Genomic DNA, 26,348 nt, shown 5'->3' on the forward strand with positions numbered 1-26,348 from the left:
TTGAAATCACCCTGGCATAATCTTGCTCTATTTGGCTCATTAAGGGTCAAAACTGTCTGCCTGCCTCCAATCAGCCAGCCAGTTACACGCCACACCGGCTACTTCTGTAAAAAATCGGCCGATGGCAGGATGATATTGGATAGCCTGCCTGACGTAGACATGCTATTTTACAGCTCCCCCCGCACCTTCATTCATGCCTGCACGCGGCTGGTAAAATTGTGGCCGTTCTGTTTCTTCATCCTGCCTGCTTTTTCCTCCATAGCCTAATGAGCTAATTCAACCTGTATCTTTTGTTCTTGTTGGCAATTTTTTAATATCACTATCTGTTCCTGTTAAGGTACTTTTATTTTTAAAAGGAGAAAGACTAGAAGAGAATATTTTATGCATAAAGCATGCCCAAACTCTTGAACAGAAAGAAACTACTCCAAAAAAGATCCTCATTGTTGCTTATTTCCAACTAGGCAGAAATCAGCTCTTTTGGTTCTTTGCTTTTCCTTTCCAAGGAATTCTGATTTTGAAAATTAAAGGCTGTCTATCCTGGAGCAGTTTGATTTAAATGGGATGTGCCACTTTAGGCCAACTGGGGACCAACCTGAACTACCCAATCCAGAAATACTACCACCTGTGAAGATTGTAACAGTAATTTGCTCCCGCCATAGTATACCGAGGGGCTGGAACCCGTGTAAAACCCCTTGGGCTGTATGCACCAAAAATGTTTTTGCTATATAATGCAAATTATGTACATTGCATTAAAAATGGAATGGCAAGAATTGTGAGGCACCTCATGTTCTGTATCGAAGGAACCTGATTTCTATTGTACTTTCCGAAATGTCAAATTTGAACTGTTTTGTCAGGTAATATTTACACATTTTAATGAATAAAGTATATTTTTGGACAAAAAAGCTTGCTGACAAAAATTAGAATTGCCTGGTGTGGGTCTGGGATAGCCTCTCAGTTCAAGAGAAAAGAGAATAATTTGGAGAAAACTACTTCGGTACTGTTTAATTTGTTTCATATCTTTAATCCAAATTTATCTCTTTGTCTCCTGAAAGCACAGACTTATGCTGGGATACAATTCGGTGACACTGCAGCCCAATGATACCTTGTGCAGATGGTTGTTCTTCCTGTTTTGAGTGTTGAGCTATGGGAAGAAAAGAGCAGCATCTAATCCTTGTCTGATCTTGACATCCATGCGGATGTATCTTCCACCTGTAGTCAGGTTGTTGTGGACAGGAGGAGGAGCCTGCCCGGTATTCCCTCTCTCTGGGTTATTGGTGCTGAGGCTAAGGTGACAGCCCAACGGCTGAGCGCGCGGCCAGCACGTGAGCGGAGCGCGTGACTGCCCGGCGGGGAGATGTTGCCCTTACTGGCGAAATTGGAGGCCGAGGACTGCCCCAGGGTAAGTGCAGGGAGCCGGGCGGGGGGGGTTTCGGGGCCCTCTTTTCTTCTCTGTCTGCCAGAGCTAGCTAATCTTCATCTCTGTGAAAATGAATCCGAGCGCGGCTGGTAAGGCCCCAGCTGAAGCCTCGGCATTTCCTACCAGCGCTCCCGTAGGTGAGCTGGCGGGTCTGTATCTTACGGGTTGACTGGCTGCCCGGAGTGCGGGTGTTTGCAGGTAACCCTTGGAGCCGGGCGTGCGCTCTCATTGGTCCGAACTCTGTACCTTTCTGGCTTCTTTCTCTTCAATATTTGTTTCATATTTTAAAAGTTTTGTGAAGTTTCTCCCGTTTGCGTTAGTTAGGCAGTTACAGGGCTCTGATAAGGGCAGTAAGTCAACAAATGGCCTCGCTCGTTTCATTGATGAAAACGATGAGTTTTAAAGTTTAGGGGTCCAGTGAACATAAATTACTTTTATAAAAGCAAAATACTGCGGATGCTGGAAATCTGAAATAAAAAGAACAAGAAATGCTGGAAATACTCAGCAGGTCTGGCAGCATCTGTGAAAAGAGAAGCAGAGTTAACATTTCGGGTCAGTGACCCTTCTTCGGAACTGACAAATATTAGAAAAGTCACAGGTGATAAGCAAGTGAGGTGGGGGTGGGGCAAGAGATAACAAAGGAGGTCGAGATTGGACCAGGCCACATAGCTGACCAAAAGGTCACGGAGCAAAGGCAAACAATATGTTAATGGTGTGTTGAAAGACAAAGCATTAGTACAGATTAGGTGTTAATACACTGAATATTGAACACCAAGTGCAAACCTGAAAACACAGTGGGTAAGCAAACTGAACAAACTAAGATGAAATGAAATAAATGCAACAAAAAGATTGTAAAAAATGTAAAAACAAGGAAGAAAAAATAACTAAAAATGAAAGTAAAATGGGGGGCTGTCATGCTCTGAAATTATTGAACTCAATGTTCAGTCCGGCAGGCTGTAGTGTGCCTAATCGGTAGATGAGATGCTGTTCCTCGAGCTTGTGTTGATGTTCACTGGAACACTGCAGCAATCCCAGGACAGAGATGTGAGCATGAGAGTAGGGGGGAGTGTTAAAATGGCAAGCAACCGGAAGCTCAGGGTCCTGCTTGCGGACTGAGCGGAGATGTTCCGCAAAGCGGTCACCCAGTCTGCGCTTGGTCTCCCCAATGTAGAGGAGACCACACTGTGAGCAGCGAATACAGTATACTACATTGAAAGAAGTACAAGTAAATCGCTGCTTCACCTGAAAGGAGTGTTTGGGGTCTGGGATAGTGAGGAGCGAGGAGGTAAATGGGCAGGTATTACACCTCCTGCGATTGCAGGGGAAGGTGCCATGGGATGGGGACGAGGTGGTGGGGGTAATGGAGGAGTGAACCAGGGTGTCGCGGAGGGAACGATCCCTTCGGAATGCTGACAGGGGAAGGGAGGGGAAGATGCGACTGGTAGTGGCATCACGCTGGAGGTGGCGGAAATGGCGGAGGATGATCCTTTGGATATGGAGGCTGATGGGGTGAAAAGTGAGGACAAGGGGAACCCTGTCACGGTTCTGGGAGGGAGGGGAAGGGGTGAGGGTAGAGGTGCGGGGAATGGGCCGGACACGGTTGAGGGCCCTGTCAACCACAGTGGGGGGGAAATCCTCGTTTGAGGAAAAAGGTCATATCAGAAGCACCGTCATGGAAGATAGCATCATCAGAGCAGATGCGTCGGAGACGGAGAAACTGGGAGAATGGAATGGAGTCCTTACAGGAGGTAGGGTGTAAAGAAGTGTAGTCGAGGTAGCTGTGGGAGTCGGTGGGCTTATAATGGATATTAGTAGACGACCTATCCCCAGAGATGGAGACAGAGAAGTTGAGGAAGGGAAGGGAAGTGTCAAAGATGGACCATGTAAAGGTGAGAGAAGGGTGGAAATTGGAAGCAAAGTTGATAAAGTTTTCCAGTTCGGGGCGGGAGCAGGAAACGGCACCGATACAGTCATCAATGTACCGGAAAAAGTTGGGGGAGGGGGCCTGAGTAGGACTGGAACAAAGAATGCTCGACATATCCCACAAAAAGACAGGCATAACTAGGACCCATGCGGGTACCCATAGCGACACCTTTTTACTTGAAGGAAGTGCGTGGAGTTGAAGGAGAAGTTGTTCAATGTGAGAACAAGTTAAGCCAGGCGGAGGTGGGTGGTGGTGGATGGGGACTGGTTGGGCCTCTGTTCCAGGAAGAAGCGGAGAGCCCTCAAACCATCCTGGTGGGGGATGGAGGTGTAGAGCGATTGGACGTCCATAGTGAAGAGGAGGCGGTTGGGACCAGGAAACTGGAAATTGCAAGCAGGACCCTGAGCTTCCGGTTGCATGCCATTTTAACACTCCCCCCTGCTCTCATGCTCACATCTCTGTCCTGGGATTGCTGCAGTGTTCCAGTGAACATCAACGCAAGCTCGAGGAACAGCATCTCATCTACCGATTAGGCACACTACAGCCTGCCGGACTGAACATTGAGTTCAATAATTTCAGAGCATGACAGCCCCCCATTTTACTTTCATTTTTAGTTATTTTTTCTTCCTTGTTTTTACATTTTTTACAATCTTTTTGTTGCATTTATTTCATTTCATCTTAGTTTGTTCAGTTTGCTTACCCACTGTGTTTTCAGGTTTGCACTTGCTGTTCAATATTCAGTGTATTCACACCTAATCTGTACTAATGCTTTGTCTTTCAACACACCATTAACATATTGTTTGCCTTTGCTCCGTGACCTTTTGGTCAGCTATGTGGCCTGGTCCAATCTCGACCTCCTTTGTTATCTCTTGCCCCACCCCCACCTCACTTGCTTATAACCTGTGACTTTTCTAATATTTGTCAGTTCCGAAGAAGGGTCACTGACCCGAAACGTTAACTCTGCTTCTCTTTTCACAGATGCTGCCAGACCTGCTGAGTGGTTCCAGCACAAATTACTTTTAACTGTAATAAAAACATAATGCTGGAAATAGCAGGTCAGGCAGCATTTGTGGAGAGAGAAATAGAGTTAACGTTTCAGGTCTGTGACCTTTCATCAGAACTGGGAAAAGTTAGCAATGTAATAGGTTTTCGGCATAGGAAGGGTGGAAAAAGAAGAGAAGGGAAGGTCTGTGATAGGGTGGAATGCAGGAGGGATTAAATGACAAAAGAGTTGGTGGTGCTGGGCCAATGGGTATGATAATGAGAGTAGTCAAGGAACAAAAGTTACGTCCAGAGGATGCACAAATGGCAGAATCATGAACAGTTGCAGTCAGAAAGCAAAAACAAGAGAAAAGTGAGAGTAAAACCAAAACCTGCAAAGAAAAAGGAAAACAAAATGGGGGCAGAGATTATAGATTGAAATTGTTGGACTCAATGTTGAGTTCAGAAGGCTGTTGAGTACCTTATTACAAGATGAGGTGCTGTTCGTCGAGTATACATTGAGCTTCATTGGAACACTGCGGCGCAGTGGTTAGCACTGCAGCCTCACAGCTCCAGCGACCTGGGTTCGGTTCTGGGTACTGCCTGGGTGGAGTTTGCAAGCTCTACCTGTGACTGTGTGGGTTTCCGCCGGGTGCTCCGGTTTCCTCCCACAGCCAAAGACTTGCAGGTTGATAGGTAAATTGGCCATTGTAAATTGCCCCTAATGTAGGTAGGTGGTAGGAGAATTGAGGGAAGGTGGGGATATGGTAGGGAATATGGGATTAATGTACGATTACTATAAATGTGTGGTTGTTGGTCAGCACAGACTTGGTGGGCCGAAGGGGCTGTTTCAGTGCGAATTAAAATGACCGGCAACTGGAAGCTCGGAGTAATGCTTGCGGACTGAACGGAGGTTTTGCAAAGTGGTCACCCAACTTGCGTTTGGTCTCTTCAATGTAGAGCAGACTGCATTAGTCATAGAGTCATAGAGAGATACAGCACTGAAACAGGCCCTTCGGCCCACTGAGTCTGTGCCGACCAACAACCACCCATTTATACTAATCCTACATTAATCCCATATTCCCTACCACATCCCCACCATTCTCCTACCACCTACCTACACTAGGGGCAATTTACAATGGCCAATTTATCTATCAACCTGCAAGTCTTTGGCTGTGGGAGGAAACTGGAGCACCCAGCAGAAACCCATGCGGTCACAGGGAGAACTTGCAAACTCTGCACAGGCAGTACCCAGAACCGAACCTAGGTCGCTGGAGCTGTGAGGCTGTGGTGCTCGCCACTGTGCCGCCCACATTGTGAGCAGTCAATACAGTATACTGACTTGAAAGACGTACATGTAAATCGGTTTCACCTGGAAGGAGTGTTTGGGGCCTTGGACGGTGAGGAGGGAGGAGGTAAAAGGGCAGGTGTTGCATCTCCTGCGCTTGTATGGAAAGGTGTCATGGGTATGCATGTGATTTACCATTTCTTCAACTCATGGACCAGTCAATAGAAATAGGAGCAGGAGTAGACCATATGGCCCATTGATAAATGACAAAAGCAATGGCACAGATAAATGTCAAGTTTTATATGGGTGGGTGGTGATGGGATATAACTGACAGGAAGTGTAACCTAAATGGTAAGATTCTTAAATGAGTAGAGAAACAGAATTAAGTGTGTAGATTAATAGATGATCAGAGATGCATGTAGGAAAAGGCCATGAATGTAGGGGTGGGCTCTTCTGCCCTCAAGACTATATTACCATTTGGTTACATCATGACTTGATCTGTACTTCAATTCCATTTACCTGCCTTTCTTCCCTTGATATTCTGACCCAATAATAGTCAATCAATCTCAGTCTTGAAAATTACCGTTGACCTAACATCTACAACCTTGTGGATGAGTGATTTCCAGATTTTCACTCACTATATCTTTTGTTTGAAGTGCTTTCTGATTTCACTCCTTGAAATTAGCGCTATGTCATTTAGGTTTTGTTCTCTTGTTATGGATTACACCCATTGGAGGGAATAGTTTAAGCGGCTTGATTAGATCACCTGCCAATTTTGTAAACTCAAGGGAATGTGAGCGAAGGGATTTCTGGATTTTGTACATAGGATCATTGAATATAAAAGCAAGAAAGTCATGATGAATGTACAGATTTGAATTAGGTTAGACTACAGTTAAGAGTATTGTGTGCAGTTCTGGGCAACCCATTATAAAATGGATAGTACAGCCATGGAAAGATACAGTAAAGATTGGCTAAAATTAATCTGAAAATGAGAGGTGTTATGAGGAACATAGGAGCAAGAGTAGGCCATTCAGCCCGTTGAGTCTGCCCTGCCATTCAATATGATCATGGCTGATCTTCCACTTCAATGCCTTTTCCCCAACTATCCTCATATCCCCTTATGTCATTTGTATTTAGAAATCTGTTAATCTCTTTTCAACGCACTCAATGACTGAGCTTCCACAGCCCTCTGGGGTAGAGAATTCCAAGATTCACAACCCTTTGAGTAAAGAAATTTTTCCTCATCTCTGTCCCAAGTGGCTTGTCCCTGATTTTGAAATTGTATCCCCTGGTTCTAGACTCCCCAACCAGGGGAAAACATCTTAACTGCATCTACCCTGTCTATCCCTTTAAGTATTTTGTAGGTTTCAATGAGATCACCTCTCATTCTTCGAAACTCTAGAGAATGCAGGCCCAATTTCCCCAATCTCTCCAAGGGACAGTCCAGCCATCCCGGGAACAAATCTGGTGAACCTTCGTTGCACTCCCTCTATGGCAATAATATCCTTCCTAAGGTAAGAGGACCAAAATTGCACACGGTAATCCAAGTGCAGCCTAACCAAGGTTCTATACAATTGAAGCAAGACTTCACTACTCCTGTATCGATGCTCTTGTGGTAAGGGCTAACATACCATTCGCCTTTTTAATTGCTTGCTGCACCTGCATGTTAGCTTTCAGTGACTTATTGACCAGGACACCCAGGTCCATTTGTATATCTACACTTTCTAATCCCTCACCATTTAAGAAATACTCTGTTCCTCCCACCAAAGTGGAAAATCTCGTATTTTTCTGCATTTTATTCCATCTGCCACATTTTTTCTCCCTTGAAGCTACTTTGCATCTTCCTCACAACACATTCCCCCTGTAGTTTTGTGTCATCCGCGAACTTGGAAATACTACATTTGGTTCCCACATCCAAATCATTGATATATATTGTGAACAGCTGGGGCCTAAGCACTGATCCCTGTGGTACCCCATTAGGCACAACGTGCCAATGCAAGAATGGCCTGTTTATTCCTACTCTCTGCTTTCTGCCTGTTAACCAGTCCGAATCCTTGCCAGTATTACCTTGTATCCTATGTGCTTTAATTTTGTTAACCAACCTCCTGTGGGGGACTTTCTCAAAAACCTTCTGAAAATCCAAGTATAACATGTCCACCAACTCCCCTTTATCAATTCTGTTGGTAACTTCCTCAAAAAACTCCAACAGGTTCGTCAAACATGATTTCCCATTCATAAATCCGTGTTGACCAGCCCAATCACATCATTATTATCCAAGTGTCCATTTATCACATCCTTTAGAATGGATTCTAGCATTTTCCCAATGACTGATGTAAGGCTAACAGGTCTGTAATTCCCTGTTTTCTCTCTCCCTCCCTCCTTAAATAGTGGAAGAAATGTTTGAAAAATTAGCATTTTTCTTTTGAGCGATTAATAGAGATTTTTAACATTATGAAAGATTTTGCAGGATAAAGTGTGAAAGATTTTCAGCTGACTGGCAAAGAGAAACCAAGAAACATAGACTGAGGGTATCTGTAGAAGAACAAAGGGGGTCAGATATTTTTTCAAGCATGGTCTTGATGCTTCACTACAAATGTCTATTGAAATAAGTACAATAATGCAGTTTCAAATGGAATTGGATATTGTGTGTGTATTGTGGGTTTTTTGTTATTAAAGCTTTCTATTTTTCTGCAGTTCATTCACAGAGTAATTGATGGTATTTGTGGACGTGCACTTCCTCGATTTCGGGATTATGGAAGTGTTTGGAATCTTGTGGAATGGATGGAGATCTTAGAAGAAGCCTCAGCATTTGTAAAACATGCCAGTGGCAAGCCTTTGCCAGATGAAGAGGTTGGTCTTTTTGAATATTGCTGAAAAGAGACACTTTGTCGAAGCTTTTCGTCTTGCACTCATCAGGACAATCAGCAACAATACCAATGTAAGGGAAAGCAACAAATTTGTACTGTATGAGAAGAGAGTGCTGATTGGTTGGCAAGTGGACTCTGGTAGAGGAGTTGCCATGGAGAATGCACCAGTTTATGGTGACTGACAGTTAACTGCCAAGCTTTGTTTGAAATTTAAAACAGGCAGCTTGACTGGTCAAGGCATTGCCCTGAGGAATGAACCAGGGCTCACAGTGTGGCACATTTGCGCATATTGGAAGCTACATATATTAATTCACAGGGTCCTATTCTTTGCAGACAGAAAGAATATGTACACACATTGTGCCTGTTTCAGCTAAACAAAATAAGTGACAGCCATTCGCTGGTTCATTCCTCAGTGCAATGCCTTGACCAATCAGAGTCAAACTGCCTCCGATTGTAAGGCAAAGAAATCAACCAGAGAGGTTTTCTTAGATTTTAACAAGAAAGGTGTAAGTTTATTAACCTTAAAACTCTAATTCGGTTAAAACAACTGCGAATACACGCGCGACCACATTAGCATGCATATGCGATAAACACACGCAAATAGAGACAGCAAAGGAGAAAGAATAAAGGGGAAAAGTTTGAAGCAATAGCTGGAGTTCATTTACTGTCCTTTGAGTTCGATGTAGAGTCTTTGATTGCAGTTAAATCTTGCCGTTTCGTTGGGGCCCAGTGCACGCTTTCAAACTTGTTTCATAGAAACATAGAAAATAGGAGCAGGAGTAGGCCATTCGGCCCTTTGAGCCTGCTCCGCCATTCATTATGATCATGGCTGATCATCCAACTCAGTAGCCTGTTCCCGCTTTCGCCTCATACCCTTTGATCCCTTTAGACCCAAGTGCTATATCTAACTCCTTCTTGAAAACATACAACGTTTTGGCCTCAACTGCTTTCTGTGGTAGCGAATTCCACAGGTTCACCACTCTGGGTGAAGAAGTTTCGATGTAGGAATCTTCTCTCTTGAGGTTTAAGTGGCTTCAGTGGATCTGGAAATTTGTGTGAGAGGGGGAGAGCCTGGAAGAGAGACCTTTTTTCTCTTTTGTCTTCAAAGCAGTCTCTGACTTCTGACTGTGCTGTGAGCACAATTCAAACCCCCAAGTTGGCCAGCGGGTTAGTCATGTGACTAATTTTTTTTCCAACAAACTCACCGTTTTTTGTGGATTCTCCATCTTAGCAGACACCTTCAGTGGGAGGGTGGGGGGTGGATGGAATGTTGGCTTGTTACACATTCAATGTCTGATCAGAATCCATTTGGGTTAATTGGATCAAAGAGCAGTTCTATTGTCTCTCCAGGCAACTGTCTCTTAGAATGCAAATGTTCCCAGCCACTGCTGTTATCTCTTTAAACAAGTCATCTTTTCAGCCCAGCAGCACTTTAAAATTAATGTTCATATGACAAAATTAATATGCCTCATTCTCGGCAGCTGGGGTGGCAGTTGTGTTGTCCTGTGTCAAACTGTTTCAATGTCCAAGGAAAGCTGTTAGGATCCTTATGAAATTGATTGAGCAAATGAAAGATTCATTTTTAATGACCTCCTGCGTGGTGGAAGGATGGAATATACAAAGCTGTAGACCATGAAGGTTATAGCACAGGAGGAAGCTATTTGGCCCATCGACGTTGTGCCAACTCATTACTGGAGCAATCTTAAACTAATCCCACTGCGCTGCTCTGTTTCCTCACGCTTGCATTTTTTTCTGTTTCAAGTATTGGTCAATAGCATAATTAGAATTTCTTTGACATAAAAACTGCTTTGAATTTACAGTAAATTAGTTTCAATACTCACATTTAAGACACATTTGAAAGTCATTGCTGTCCACGTCTATGCTTTAAAGACATCTGCAAACGTGACATGAAGTCCTGTGACATTGATCACAAGTCGTGGGAGTCAGTTGCCAGCGATCTCCAGAGCTGGCGTGGAGCCATAAAGGCGGGGCTAAAGTGTGGCAAGTCGAAGAGACTTAGCGGTTGGCAGGAAAAAAGACAGAAGCGCAAGGGGAGAGCCAACTTCGTAACAGCCCTGACAACCAATTTTATCTGCAGCACCTGTGGAAGAGTCTGTCACTCTAGAAATGACCTTTATAGCCACTCCAGGCGTTGCTCCACAAACCACTGACCACCTCCAGGCGCTTACCCATTGTCTCCCGAGACAAGGAGGCCAAAGAAGACGACCAAGAAAGTTTTTTATAGTCATTACTTCCCTTAAAACTGGTTTTACATTTGATACATCGTTTAATATTACCTGTGTGTTTACAGGTGAAATTAAAGCAGTCATAATTCTTGAAACCATTCTGTGTACATACTGTAAGTGTCTTAAGTCTGAAAAAAATACAGTGGATCAAAGCCTCTCGTATTCAGAATAGTACTAATTAGATTCTTGTTTTTGTCAGATTCTGCAGCTGTTGGATGGATTGAGTGCACCCCATCAAGAAGCAATACTTAACTGTTTAAAAGGAAGAAAGGAGGAGCTCAAGTGGGCCTTAACTGAGAGAACAAATTCTGTGTCGTCTGCTCAACTGCAGGATTTTGATTGGCAGCTAAAGGTATAGGATAAAATGGATCCTACCCAGAGATACAATGCACTGTCAACATTTTAAGCTGATTTCTCTGCCATCACCATAATCTATCCATGGAGTTGCATTTGATTGCAAGTTAAACCTTGAACCCATTATTTAAAGTGCTGCCCTACCTGCAAACACCATTCTAGGGGGCTCTGCGTTATCCCTTCTCGTTCTCAATAACCCTTAACAGGGTCGATCATATATCTTCCAACGCTGCTTCTCTGAAATGAAAGACTCGCATTTATGTAAAACCGTTAAGGACTTCCCAAGTTGTTTTACAACCAATGCAGTACTTTTTGAAGTGTAGTCAGTATTATAATGTTCTTTAATGTGGCAAACAATTTGTGTGCAGCAAGCTTCCACAAACAACAATTAAAACAGATTATCTGGTCATTTATTTAGGTGTTGGGTAAGGAATAAATGTTAACCAGGGGACCACAAGAACTCCCCTATTCTTGGAATAGTGCCATGGGATCTTTTGCTTCCACCTGAGAGGACAGATAGGGCCTCATCTCACCTGAAAGACGACACCTTCAAAAGTGCAGCGCTCCCATAGTTCTTTTTTTATTTGTTCACGAAATGTGGGCGTCGCTGGCTAGGCCAGCATTTATTGCCCATCCCTGATTGCCCTTGAGAAATTGGTGAGCTGCCTTCTTGAATTGCTGCAGTCCATGTGGGATAGGTACTCCCACAGTGCCGTTAGGGAGGGAGTTCCAGAATTTTGACCTAGCGACAGTGAAGGAACGGCAATATAGTTCCAAGTCAGGATGATGTGTGGCTTGGAAAGGAACATGCTGATGGTGGTGTTCCCATGCATCTGCTGCCCTTGTCCTCCTACGTGATGGAGGTCGCTGGTTTGGAAGGTGCTGTCTAAGGAGCCTTGCTGCATTGCTGCTGTGCATCTTGTCGATGGTACTGCTCCCACTGTATGTCGGTGGTGGAGGGAGTGAATGTTAGCCATCCAGGCAAGTGGAGAATATTCCATCACATTCCTGACTTGTGCCTTGCAGATGGTGGACAGGCTTTGGGGAGTCGGGAGGTGAGTTACTTGCCGCAGGATTCCTCGCCTCTGACTTGCTCTTGTAGCCACGGTATTTATATGGCTATTCCAGTTCAGTTTCTGGTCAATGGTAAACCCCAGGATGTTGATAGCGGCGGATTCAGCGTTGGTAATGCCATTGAAGGTGAGATGGTTAGATTCTCTCTTGTTTGAGATAGTCATTGCCCGCCACTTGTGTGGTGTGACTGTTAGTTGCCACTTGTCAGCCCAAGCCTGGATGTTGTCTAGGTCTTGCTGCATTTCTACATGGACTTCTTCACCATCTGAGGAGTCACGAATGGTGCTGAACATTGTGCAATCATTAGCGAACACCCCCACTTCTGACCTTATGATAGAAGAAAGGTCATTGATGAAGCAGTTGAAGATGGTTGGGCCGAGGGCACTACCTTGAAGAGCTCCTGCAGTGATGTCCTGGAGTTGAGATGATTGACCTCCAACAACCATCACCATCTTCCTTTATGCTAGGTACGATTCCAACCAGTGGAGAGTTTCTCCTCGATTCCCATTGACTCCAGTTTTGCTCGGACTCCTTGATGCCATACTCGGTCAAATTCTACCTTGATGTCAAGGGCAGTCACTCTCACCTCAGCTCTTGAGTTCAGCTCTTTTGTCCATGTTTGGACCAAGGCTGTAATAAGGTCAGGAGCTGAGTGGCCCTGGCGGAATCCAAACTGAGCGTCAGTGAGCAGGTTATTGCTATGCAAATGCTGCTTAATAGCACTGTCGATGACACCTTCCATCGCTTTACTGATGATTGACAGTAGACTGATGGGGCGGTAATTGGGTTAGATTTAACCTGCTTTTTGTGTACAGGGCAATTTTCCACATTGCGGGGTAGATGCCAGTGTTGTAGCTCTGCTGGAACAGCCTGACTAGCGGCATGGCAAGTTCTGGAGCACAGGTCTTAATTACTATTGTTGGAATGTTATCAGGGCCCATAGCCTTTGCAGTATCCAGTGCGTTCAGTCGTTGCTTGATATCACGCGTAGTGAATCGAATTGGCCGAAGACTGGCATCTGTGATGCTGGGACTTCAGGAGAAAGCCGAGATGGATCATCCACCTGGCACTTCTGGCTGAAGATTGTTGCAAATGCTTCAGCCTTATCTTTTTCACCGATGTGCTGGGCTTCCCCATCATTGAGGATGGGGATATTTGTAGAGCCACCTCCTCCAGTTAGTTGTTTAATTGTCCACCACCATTTACGACTGAATGTGGCAGGACTGCAGAGCTTAGATCCGATCTGTTGGTTATGCGATCGCTTAGCTCTGTCCATCGCATGCTACTTACGCTGTTTGGCATGCAAGTAGTCCTGGGTTGTAGCTTCACCAAGTTGACACCTCATTTTGAGGTTTGCCTGGTGCTGCTCCTGGCATGCCCTCCTGCACTCTTCATTGAACAAGTGTTGGTCCCCCAGCTTGATGGTAATGGTAGAGTGGGAGATATGCTGGGCCATGAGGTTACAGATTGTGGTTGCATACAATTCTGTTGCTGCTGATGGCCTGCAACACCTAATGGATGCCCAGTTTTGCATTGTTAGATCTGTTTGAAATCTATCCCATTTAGCATGGTGGTAGTGCCACATATTACCATGGACGGTATCCTGAATGTGAAGACGAGACTTTGTCTGTACAAGGACTGTGTGGTCGTCACTCCTGCCAATGCTGTCGTGGACAGATGCATCTGCGGCAGGCTGCTTGGTGAGGATGTGGTCAAGTATATTTTCCCCTCCTGTTGGTTCCCTCACCAACTGCTGCAGACCAAGTCTAGCAACTATGTCCTTTAGGACTCAGCCAGCTCAGTCAGTAGTGGTGCTGCCGAGCCACTGTTGCTGATGGACATTGAAGTCCCAGAGTACATTCTTGCCACCCTCAGAACTTCCTCCAAGTGCTGTTCAATATGGAGGAGCACTGATTCCTGAGCTGAGGGAGGACGGTTGGTGGTAATCAGGAGGTTTCCTTGCCCACGTTTGACCTGATGCCATGAGACTTCTTGGGTCTGGAGTCGAAGTTGAGGACTCCCAGGGCAACTCCCTCCCTTCTGTATGCCACTGTTCCAGCACCTCCTGCTGGTGCGACAGGACATACCCAGGATGGTGATGGCAGTGTCTGGGACATTGTAAGGTATGATTTGGTGAGTATGACTGTCAGGCTATTGCTTGACTAGTCTGTTGGACAGCTTTCCCAACTTTGGCATAAGCCCCAGATGTTCGTGAGGGGAATTTTGCAGGGTCGACGGGGCTGGGTTTGCTGTTGTCATTTCTGGTGCCTCGGTCGATGCCAGGTGGTCCGTCCGGTTTCATTCCTTATTGACTTTGTAGCGGTTAGATACAACTGAGTGGCTGGCTTTAGGCCATGTCAGAGGGCATTTTAGAGTGAACCTCATCTGGAGTCACATGTAGGCCAAACCTGGTAAGGACAGCAGATTTCCTTCCCTAAAGGACATTAGTGAAGCGGATGGGTTTTTACAACAATCGAGAATGGTTTCATGGCCATCATTAGACCAGCTTTTAATTCCAGATTTATTAATTGAATTCTAATTCCACCTGCATTGGTGGGATTTGAATCCATGTCCCCAGAGCAATATCTTGGGACTCTGGGTTATTAGTCCAGTGACAATACCATAATGCCACCGCCTCTCCATTGCACCGAGATGTCAGCCTAGATTATTTGCACAAGTTTCTGCAATGGGACTTGAATCCAGAACATCCTGACATGGAGGCGAGAGTGCCCCATGACTCAGCAAGTCTGCTCTCGCTTGTTTTCAATCTTACTTATTTGGTCATAGCGCATTGCTTCTCTTCCCAACCATGTGCTTCCACAGAGTCTCCAAGGATCTATCCTCAGCCCTCTTCCTCTGCATGCTGCCCATTGTGACATCATCTGCTTACATGAGATTACTTCCACATGCACATTGGCAGCACCCAGCCCTATCTGTGCACCACCTCCACACACTCTATGCTGCCAGATTGGTTGTCCGACATACAGTCTTGGATGAGTCTTAACTTCATCCAGCAAAATAATGGGAAGTCTAAAGGCACTGTCTTTGGTTTCAACCACAGTCTCCTCTCCCTTATCATTAACTCCATCACCCCCTCTCCAGCATTATCTTGGGCTGAACCAGGCTATTCATAATCTTGGGATGCTGTTCGATGAAGAGCTGAGTTTCCAACCTCATACTCTCCCTCACAAAATCCACCTATGTATAGCTCCTTGAAGTCCTCCATTTCACCTCAGCTCATCTGCTGCTGACACCCTCATTTATGCTCCTTCATTTTCAGACTCAATTAACCAATGTCATCTTTGGTGTTCCAAACTGCACTGTCTGTAAACTCCCACTTTGCAATGGCCTTGCCTCTGTAACCTCCCCCTGCATCACCCCCTCATCTCTCATGCACTTTTCTTCTGACTCTGGCCTCTTGTGCATTTTCTTTTTGCCCATCATTGGTAGCTACGCCTTCAGGTACCTAAGATGCACTCTGGAATTCTGCCCCTAAACTTCTTTACTTCTCCACCTCCGTTTCCTTTTTTAAAAATCAGTTCCTTTGATCACTCCTCCTGATCTCTTCTTGACTTGGTGTTAATTTACCTCATGCTTCAGTGAAGCACCCCTTTACTGTGAGCAATCTTTGGCCCAATCTCTCTCTAACTCAAATTTCTAATTTCCAAAACAACTTTCAAATAAAATTTTGAAATAATTACTTCAATATCTTCAAAATTATGCAGCGTTTTCGTTGAGCAGATAGGGAGAAACTGTTTCCACTGCCTGGTAGGTCAGTAACCACAGGACACAGATTTAAGATAATTGACAAAAGAACCATGTGGAGATGAGAGTTTTTCTTTTACGCAGTGTGTTAAGATCTGAAATTATGGCGAAAGCAGATTCTATAGTAAGTATTGGTGGAAAGTTGGAGAAACACTTGAAAAGGATAATTTTGCAGCTCTGTGGGAACTGTCAGTTTGGATTGCAAATGAATTGAGGGGCAAGTTACTTGAAGCTCTGGAACTTTTATGGTATAACTGTACAGTTTGAGTAAATCTAAATGAACCTGACATTGCAACTATGGCAGAATGTATTACAGCAAGAATGTTGCTGGGTGCATCATCAGAATTTAAAAGAAAAGCTGTGACTTTAATTGACTTGAGGTAATGGGAGCTGAAAATATTGCTGTCGTGCTGAAAAAATGGAAAGGCAGCCAGTTGTATTTCATAGATTCCATTTCTCCAGTGAACCAATAAAGTAAATTTTTTGTTGCAGATAAAGTGCATTTTAAGCATTTATTTTGAAGGTACAGTAATGCACCTTGATTCAGAGCTGCAATGAGCTGTGCAGTAGGAAGTTGCACAATTGACTAATCTTCCCCAGAAAACTCAGGAAAAGTGTGGTAAATGAAAATTGTGTCTAGCAAATGGGAGGAAAGCAAACAGCATCAGCAGCAGGAAATATCTGAGCACTGAAAAGTGAGGATTGTAATCAGCCGACCATATTGTTGGATATTTTAGCAACAACAGGGTTTGAATATTTATCTCAATTTACATGCGGCTTAAGTGCACTAATAAAAATAAAAAAGCAGCTTTGGTATATTTTCGTATCCAATTTTTATATCTTAAACTAATGTGTACTTTAACACAAACGTGATAAAGCTTCTTGTTTTATTGAGCAGCAAATCAAGTATAAGACACTTCCGATTTTATAAGCTAGGATAATCTAAGTGCAGTTTTGTAAATGCATATTCTATATTGTGCTTCTTTTGTTTCATTTTCACAAGCAAATGTATTCTGTTTAATTTTTAGACAGCTGAAACTCTAGTCAATTATACTGGTAGGTAGCTTGAGTACTGATGCATGCCTACTATATGAAGTGTTCTGACATTTGTACAGGAAGCTAAATATGTTGTGTGCAGAATATGGGAAGTCAACTAGTTTACTTTCATGTGTGCATTGGCAGTATTCAAACTGTATTCTAGATTCAATCCTTTGAATAAAACAAAAGGGGAAGTTCAAACATCAATTTACAAAGTTCATTTAGCATTTTTTTAATTACAGTTACCTTTGTCGAGTGATAAGATTGCCTTTCTTCAAACACCACTGCTGAATCTTGATCTCGATGTTAGGGAAAATGGAGTATTGAAGCCTGTTTCCATTGAGATGGGCAAAGAAGAGCTGCAAACCCTCATTCACTCTCTCGAGGCAGCAAATAAGGTATTTTTATGTACTCGAGTGTGCCTCTGTATGCTGCCTAATAATTATTGATTTTGTTTTCCTCAAATTGCTGATTTTCTGAAGGTGGTGACTCATGTTGAAGTCAAGGTGCACAGGCGCCAACATGCCTAGTACCTCTCCCCCAGTGGCAATTGTTACGTGAATCTAGTAGTAAATGTCGATAAGCTATATTTCCAAAGAAGGAGATGCAACACAACTGGGCACAATTCTATTCTTTCTTGCAGTCTTTACAGTGATGACCATTGGATAGCACTATGGAGAATGACTCCAAATCTTTTTATTAAAGCAATTCTGATGAAGGGTCACAGTCCTGAAATGTTAATTCTGCTTCTCTCTCCACAGATGCTGCTAGACCTGCTAAGTATTTCCAGCAGTTTGTTTTAATTCCAAACCTTTTAAACTCCCTTATAGCCCTAAGGGATTACCTAGTATCTAAGGGGTTAACTAGTAATTGTTTTCAAGACTAGATAGTTTTTCTGTTGGTGTACATTATTAAATTAATTATTTTTCTGTCACCTCTGAATTTTTAATTTTAGTAAAATTAGTAAATATTACAAGTCCCCACTACTTATAGTAGGTGCGTTCGGGCAAACACGATTTGCCTATTATACACAATGGTATAAACTGAGGATATATTTTTATTGTGGAATCCAGGAATCCTGATTTGTCCTTTACTGGTGCTCTTGGTTCTTAACTGCTGCTGCGGTTTGAATTATATTGTGTTTTGTGAGCAGAAGCAGGAATTTCCATCAGAACATGCACACGCTTTTATAACACAAATGATATTGTCACTCATTAGTATCTGCCACTCTACCAAAAGATCCTCCTTATTGCTGAACTCCAGATATGACCAAGCACCCCCGAGTTCCATAGCGCCTACCTCACCTTAGCCATGAAACTGGAGGATCAGAGAGCAGGACTTTCCATTCATTCAAACAAAGTAGATACTTAACTAGGGCATTAAATTTTGGCTGTTGGTATTATTCTGCAAACAAACATACAAGTTAGGAGCAGAAGTAGGCCACTCAGCCCCTCAAGCCGTTCAGTAAGTTCCTGGCTGAACCAATTACTCCACATTTCCACTACCCCCGATAACCTTCCACCCCCATGCTTATCAAGAATCTATCTACCTCTGCCTTTAAAATATTCAAAGACTGCTTCCACTGCCTTTTGATGAAGAGAATTCCAAAGACGTATGACCCTCAGAGAAAAAATTTCTCCTCATCTGTCTTAAATGGGAGACCCCTTATTTTTAAACAGTGACCCCTAGCTCTAGATTCTCCCACAAGGGGAAACATCCTTTCCACATCCACCCTGTCAAGACCGCTCAGCATCTTGTATGTTTCAATCGTTGCCTCTTGCTCTTCTAAATTTCAGCGGATACAAGCCTAGCCTGTCCAATCTTTCCTCGTAAGACAGGCCACCCATTCCAGTTACGAAGTGTTGACCTGGATTATGCAGTCAACAGCAAAGCAAGGGCACTCGCCACTGACTTCGAAGAAAGCTGCCCACAAAGATATAGCGATCTCTGTGACAGGAGCCTCTACTGCTTTGCTGTTGACGACGAAGCTTGCCATCTGCATCGAGCTGCGCATTGGTGGGCCTCCCCTCACTCCTCCGAGGGAAAGTGGCCGCAGCTGACACTGCCTCTGCTACTTCCTCCTGTGTTTCTGTGAAGTGCTTACTAGGTTGTGCCACCCGCTGTACATGTGCAACAGAGCCCACCGACGTGAGTGTTTCTGTGCTGGCGGAGGTTGTGCGGGAATGAAGTGACAGTGTCTTCGTGGTATTGAATCCTGTGAACTTTCAGGTGCAGCTACATCCCTGGTCTGCCTCCACCTGCAGTTCTGAAGAAGGGTCACTGACTTGAAACGTTAACTCTGCTTGTCTTTCCACAGATGCTGCCAGACCTGCTGAGTGGTTCCAGCAATTCTAGCAAATATTATCATCCTTGCTTTCTATTTTCTCTTGAATGTTTGTTATCATTCTGTCCATTGCCATTGCAACAATTCTCATGGTTTGAATCATATCTTTCAAATGAAGTTCTGTGGAAAAATATGCAAAGTTTATTTTGAAAATGTAAAATCAAAAAATCTTTCCATCTCAATCCAATCTTTCGTTCCCTCTTTATTTCTCTTTCTGTACCTGATTTGTCTCTAATTCACCCAATTTCCTTCTCCATTCATTCCTGTTTCCTTCTCTCCTTAAATCTCAATGATTAAGGGGATTGCCTACTGGTCCCACTGCTCACAAGGTTACACTGGTGCCTTTGCCACAAGTTATTAACTTTCACTTTCAGCAACTTGCTGAGCTAAATATGTTTTGAGCTGAACAGTGAGGAAAGAAGTCTTTAAACAACAGCGTATGCCGCATGATAAGGGGGAAGACGGTGACGTAGTGGTAATGTTACTGATCTCATAATCCAGAGGCCCAGGCTAATGCCCTGGAAACATGGGTTCAAATTGCACCACAACAGCTGGTGGAATTTAAATTCAATTAATTAATAAAATCTCAGTAATGAAACTATCATCGATTGATGTAAAAACCCATCTGATTTACTAATGTCCTTTAGGGAAGGAAATCTGCTGTCCTTTCTTGGGGTGTGGCCTACATGTGACTTCAGACCCACATTAAAGTGGTTGACTCTTAAATGCCCACTGAGATGGCCTAGCAAGCCACTTAGCTCAAGGACAAATTAAATGGGTAACAAATGCCAGCGATGCCCACATCCCATGAAAGAATTTCTTTTAAAAATGCTCCGCTCCAGCAAAATCTGGGCCATTGTGTCACTGCTACAATTGACTTATTCCATTATTAAAGTTTTTGGCAGTTAAAACCTAATACAATGTTTTCATGTGTTGTTCTGCTGCCTTCTGGAGACTAAGTTGAATCAGTAGTTGGAAATATTCTGCAGAAAATAGTTCTCTGGCCATGCCATGTGACTTACCTCTTTCAGGGCAAGAAAAGGCATTCTAAGGACTTGGCAACTTGGGGCTTCCATCAGGTGTGAAATGTTTGATTTAACTAGATGAGGAAGTATTTTGGGACTTAGTACATTCATTGCATTTATTGCAGTCAGTTTAATTAAGATGAGATATTAACTGGTGGCCTTTTTTTCTATAAGTTGGTTCAGCAGAGAGTTCTCCTGGTGTCTTTCCAAAGATTCTTCCCTCAGTCATTACCACTGACCTAATTGATTGGTGACTTAAGATGTTGCTGGATCAAACTGGCATAAATCAAAGCATTTCCCCGTCCCAGTTTTTCTGTGATATTTCAATAGATGATTCAACGTATTTTTTTTTATTAATAACTAGGATTTGAATATCGCCCCACTTCTTTAGTTATCTATTTGGATTTTATCCTACTACCAGTTGTGAATGAGGAACAGTCACTTTTTTTCCAATCCACTGTGCTATGTCTGCCTAAACTTACCCATTCTATGTTAGAACTTCATGCATCAAGTTTGTTTATTTATTTATTTGGAGATACAGCACTGAAACAGGCCCTTCGGCCCACCGAGTCCGTGCCGACCAACAACCACCCACCTATACCAATCCTACATTAACCCCATATTCTCTACCACATCCCCACCATTCTCCTACCACCTACCTACACTAGGGGCAATTTACAATAGCCAATTTAACTATCAACCTGCAAGTCTTTGGAGGTGGGAGGAAACCAGAGCACCCAGCGGAAACCCGCGCAGACACAGGGAGAGCTAGCAAACTCCGCACAGGCAGTACCCAGAATTGAACCCGGGTCGCTGGAGCTGTGAGGCTGCGGTGCTAGCCACTGTGCCGCCACATCTTGCATTGCGGTCAAGAATTTAGGCTAGGATGCAGGAGGAATTTTTTTGGCAGTGTTGAGGCTGTGGAATGCATTGCTGTGCATTGGTGACTGAAACAGAGATTATGCCAACATTTAAGAATCAGTTTGCTGGGTGTTTGAAGAACAGGGGTTGATGGGAACAGGGCAGGTGCATGGGATTAGGATGATTGCTGACATGAAGGATAAACACAAACAGGTGTTGGGCGAACTGACAGGTTTGAGCAAAATAGCCTTGTGTGTTGTTACAATGTAATTCTATGTAGATCTGGTATGTAGAGCTAATAGTCTTAACTGTATAATCTCTCTAGTTTTTCCTGGATTCAGCATGGAACTTGGTGTTCCTCTGTGCCTGTTTGACACCAGCTTCACATTAGGAGTGTGGTTATTACTTTCTAAAATAGTGTTACACACTGCACAAAGTACTGCGCTATTACTGCTATGCCTGGCTGCAGGAGGTGGAGCTGCATTGGGAAGCTAACAAAGTCGCAGTTGGTACTGGCCCACCAGCTATCAATATAGAGAGATGTGCTAATTTAACGTTTATCATTTCTCAAACCTGTAACAATATCGATCCATTATAAATAGAAACTGGTTGCAATAGTAAAAACTTAATCAGCACCCCATCCCCACCTTAAACATTCACTCCCTCCACCACTGGTGCACAGTAGCAGTAGTGTGTACAATCTCCAAGATGCACTGCAGCAATCACCTAGCCTCCTTCAACAGCACTCTCCAAACCTGCAGTCTCTCCCACCTAGAAGGTCAAGAGCAGCAGACACATGTGAATACCACCACCTTCAAGTTCTCCTCCCAACCACATGCCATCCTGACTTGTAACTATATCACTGTTCCTTTACTGTTGCTGGGTCGAAAACCTGGAGCTCCCTAACAGCACTGTGTATGCACCTACGCACATGGACTGCAGCGGTTCACCACCACCTTCTCAAGGGCAATTGGGGATAGGCAACAAATGGTCACCTTACCAGCAATGCTCACATCCCATGAATGAATTTTAAAAAAAATTATCTGTCCCCAATTTTCTCCACATTTCACTCACCCTACACCATTGGATACTTTCTTGCACTGGGTAATAAGGAATTGAAACATTAATTGCTCGGTTTCCCCTTTTTGCAGATAGTGAACATTGAAGCCAGTTGCAGCAACTTTACTGCTGCTATGGTTGAGATCAGCAAACTCAGTACATATCTGATCTTGAGTCAAAGTTTTTTCTGAACCATGAGTGCTGACTGAGAGAACTTGATTTGGTAACTAAATTAATATTGATAGAAAATTTGTCATTATCCTATATTAACAGCTTCAGGAAATAACAAAAGAAGTAGTTGTGATGTTGAGATACTCTCTTAAAATGATTCTGTTCACATTCTCTTTTAGAATGTAGAAAGGCAAAAACCAGGAGATCTTTCATGATGGCTTACCAGCATTTTAGTTATAAATTTGGGATTGTTACAAATATTTCTTAGCATATTGCCTTGCCTGGAATATGTCACACTGTGCCAGTTGTTGTCACCATTTAGACTTTGCTATGTTCAAGTGGATGTGCTGTTGATTAAGACCACAGTCGCGTATGTGAGAGACTGAGCTCTTTTGATTTTATACATATTGATTGTAAGTCTGGAATGCTATCCAAAAACTGGTTGTGGCATTAAAGATGCACTGATGACAAAACTCATTCAGAAACTGTTTGAGGCTCTGCAAAATGCTTGTGTGATCAGTGACCTGAAAAATCTATTTTGAATCACATTGCCCATTGCTACTGCATTAATAATTTGTCAGTCTGCTATCTGTTACTAATTGCATCTGTCACGTGTGGTTTTTTTCAATGAGAATAGTGGGCCTGTTACATAAATACTGCACATATGACTCTGAGATATGCATTTCTGTCAGTCCAGCTTGTGTTTGCTGCACAGCCATAATTTTCTCGGTGCATGTGTAGAGTCTGTAGTTAAGATAGCAAGGATTCTGAAATTGATACAAAATTGTTTTAAATCAATAACTAAATATGTTAACAAAAGAAATAGGTGCAGGAGTAGACCATGTAGCCCATCAAGCCTGTTTCGCCATTCAGTATGATTGTGGCTGATCTTGGGTTTCAATTCTCTTTTTCCGCCCACTTCCCATATCCCTTGATTCTCTGAGAGACCAAAAATTTGTTTATCCCAGTGTTACAGCCACCTGGTGCCGTATGGGTGGTTTCTGCTTTTCAGCTCCCCATCTGACCGCAGCAAGAGTTTTGTCATTAGGTTTAACCTCTTGATGGTTTATTTTTCAAATAAACAGACAGCGACAGATTTTCTGCAGGTTCAAAAAAAATCAATTCTTTATTGATCAGTATGCCTTATCCCGAAATTGTTGCAACTGCCTCCACTCACGCATTCACTCGTGTGTACGTGCATGCACGCGCACACACACACGAGACAGAGAGAGGGGAAAAAGGGAAAGTGATTTTTATTTAGGGTAGGAAATCAAGTTCTCTGGGTGCAGGCCTGAGATGATTGTAGATTTCTCTCTTGATTGAAAGTTCAGTTGAAGATGATGGATCACTTTTAGTGCACTGCTGTATAATGTAGAAGTAAGAATCTACAGCAGGGCACGTGCCTTCTGGCTTGCTGGAAAACAAGCTGCTGGATGTTGCTCCTCTCTCTCTCCGGCTCTTTCTCTTTAGGCTGTTTTTGTAAGGCAAAGCTGTGTCACTTCTCACTTCTTGGTAGGAGACATTCTGATCGCTTCCCAATGGTGATTGCATAATGGCCCAGGACGTGACTACTTCACACCACCTTTATTTTAGAAGAAGTCATTCAATTTTAGTATGTTTTAGGATGGGGTGCAATTGACAACTCATCTTCGAAGATTTGTCCTTTGTCTTTGTCAGACAGTTTGAATCTACAAAGGCCAGTGTGACCATTTTATAGGACATGGTCCATTTAAAAAAAAATAAAGATTAATTTTTAAAAGACGGTCAGTTTTTCATAAGTCTTCAGAGTTAGTCCATAATTTGTATCATCGCACTTCATCGTGTGACATCAGCCTTAAATATGTTCAGTGGTGCAATCACTACCCTCGGGGTAGCGATATCCAAAAATTCACAACCATTTGAGTGAAGAAATTTATCCTCATGTCAGTCCTAAATGATTGTCCCCTTATCCTGAGACTGTGCCCCCATGTTTTAGATTCCACAGCCAGTGAAAACAAACAACCTCAGTGTCTACCCTGTCAAGCCGTTCAGAATCTTGTAAGTTTCTGTAAGATCACCTCTCATTCTTCTAAACTCCAGGGAATGTAGGCCCAATTTACTCAGCCTTTCATCATAATTCTTCATTAGTTAATTCTGTGTCTCTGTGCCTCACATGCTTCCTATTGCCATCTCTAGATTTGTTTGTTTTTTCTTTTTCTTTGTCAGCATCTCATTCCCTTGATCTCCAATTTATTTTTAGAATGCCCAAATTCTTTTCAGTGCCCCTTTTTATGAAAATTGGAAGGTCTTGCTTTCTTTACTACGTTTTCCGCAGCGAAACTGCGTAAGATTTATTCTAAAAGTAAAGTATATGCTGGAACAGAAGCAACTCGTCCCCCCCTCTCTCTGCTGTTTCTTGACTTTTTTCAAAAGGCTACTTGTAATATAATTCCTGAACATGTATGCAATATGTTGGTGTATTACTTAAAATAGAAACTGTTTTGGCATATATTCAATTATTTCTCAGTCTTAAATTTACCAAATTCTCTCTTTCAGGTTGTTCTACAAATAAAATGATCGGAGATAATCAGTGGTATCTATTTCTCTAATATTTCCAATAGAGACTGAGAGCTATTTGGAGCCTTGTGCTGATCCTGAAGTAAAAGAAAGTAATTACATCATCAGGATTCCATGAATAAATAAAGTTACGTCAAGCCTGGAGAACTATCAGAAACTTGAAAATCTGTTTTATTCTTTAAAGTGTTTGGTTAGCTTTTGATGCTCAGCAGAGATAAGTATGTTTGACATGCACAGTATTTGATTCAATAACTGGCCACAACAATTGAAATATACAGTACTAAAGTTTTTGCTTTGTTACCTAACTGATGATCTGCAGCTTGCTTATGCATTCATTACTTGATTCAAGAGGCCCGAATAGAAAGCTCTATCTGAGGAATTAACGTTATTTCTGCGGTTGAGGTCTCAGATTTCCCTCATGATTGTTCATGCAAATTTTTCAACTCAATTTTCTGGAATGGAAGAACAAACTGCAATTACTGGTTCATTTGCAGTATTTTATGGTATTACCTCGTAACTATTTCAGTTGGCACAGTCCTCTCAACTACTTGTGAATTGATTACCTTTTGAGAAGGGAAAGGAGAAATGTATAACAGGAAAAAATCTTGCAAAACTGTGTATATTGTATGCACACTCCTTCCATTTGTAAGATATTTATATCTGCATATTTTAAGCCAATTGTTTCATTTCTATTGCTAGATGGCTTGCACTCCTTCCTTTTGAATTTTCTGTTGTAATTGTGAACTATTGTAGTTGTAGTCCTGGGAGCAACTGCCACGGTGGTGTTACAGTAGGGGATGCAACATACCCCCTGTCTAAGAAGTCATGGATTGTTGGTGGCCCGAGACAGTGTTGGGGAAAATGAAACGTTTTAGGAAGTAAGTGACCGCAGATACAAGTTTAAAAATATATTAATTCAAACTTCCCACACTCCATTAGTACCCATTAGCTACACAGAGGATGAAAATTCTGAACCATCTGATTTTGTTATGCTCTCCTGCTATTAATTGACTTGAAGAGTCACCTTTCTGGTGCTCTCCCTGCTGCAGTAGCTGCTGCTTACCGTGACACACTATATTCAATTCACCAAAGGACCCCAAAGCTCCATTTTACTGAACTGCTGTGCTATAGGAACTTCAGTGTCCTTTTTTTTTTAAACCACGTTAAAAACCACTGAATTCAAAAAACTGTGTAAATGTTTACTCATACAATCCTTGATTGAAAAGTGAACGGGGACCATAAAGAAGGTGTAACTGAGGAGGTGGATGATAAACCTTGTGGGCAAAGGAGAGCATTTGGGGAATCCTGTTCCAATTATGTTCATGTTGGAAACTATCTACAATACAAAACCAAGGCTCGTGAAGGAAATTCTAGCATT

The 26,348-nt window shown here is 42.9% G+C and overlaps 1 protein-coding gene across 1 annotated transcript; it reads left to right on the forward strand.

The window, feature by feature from the left end:
- The first annotated feature begins 1,150 nt into the window (after positions 1-1,150).
- Positions 1,151-25,259, forward strand: commd8 (COMM domain containing 8). The gene is made up of 5 exons (XM_068036044.1): positions 1,151-1,399; positions 8,305-8,460; positions 10,923-11,075; positions 17,197-17,352; positions 24,950-25,259. The coding sequence occupies exons 1-5, from the start codon at positions 1,355-1,357 to the stop codon at positions 24,968-24,970; spliced, it is 531 nt and encodes a 176-aa protein (XP_067892145.1). The 5' UTR covers positions 1,151-1,354; the 3' UTR covers positions 24,971-25,259.
- Positions 25,260-26,348: the final 1,089 nt, after the last annotated feature.

This window comes from Heterodontus francisci, chromosome 1, assembly GCF_036365525.1.
Source record: "Heterodontus francisci isolate sHetFra1 chromosome 1, sHetFra1.hap1, whole genome shotgun sequence".
In the NCBI taxonomy this organism is placed as follows: Eukaryota; Metazoa; Chordata; class Chondrichthyes; order Heterodontiformes; family Heterodontidae; genus Heterodontus; species Heterodontus francisci.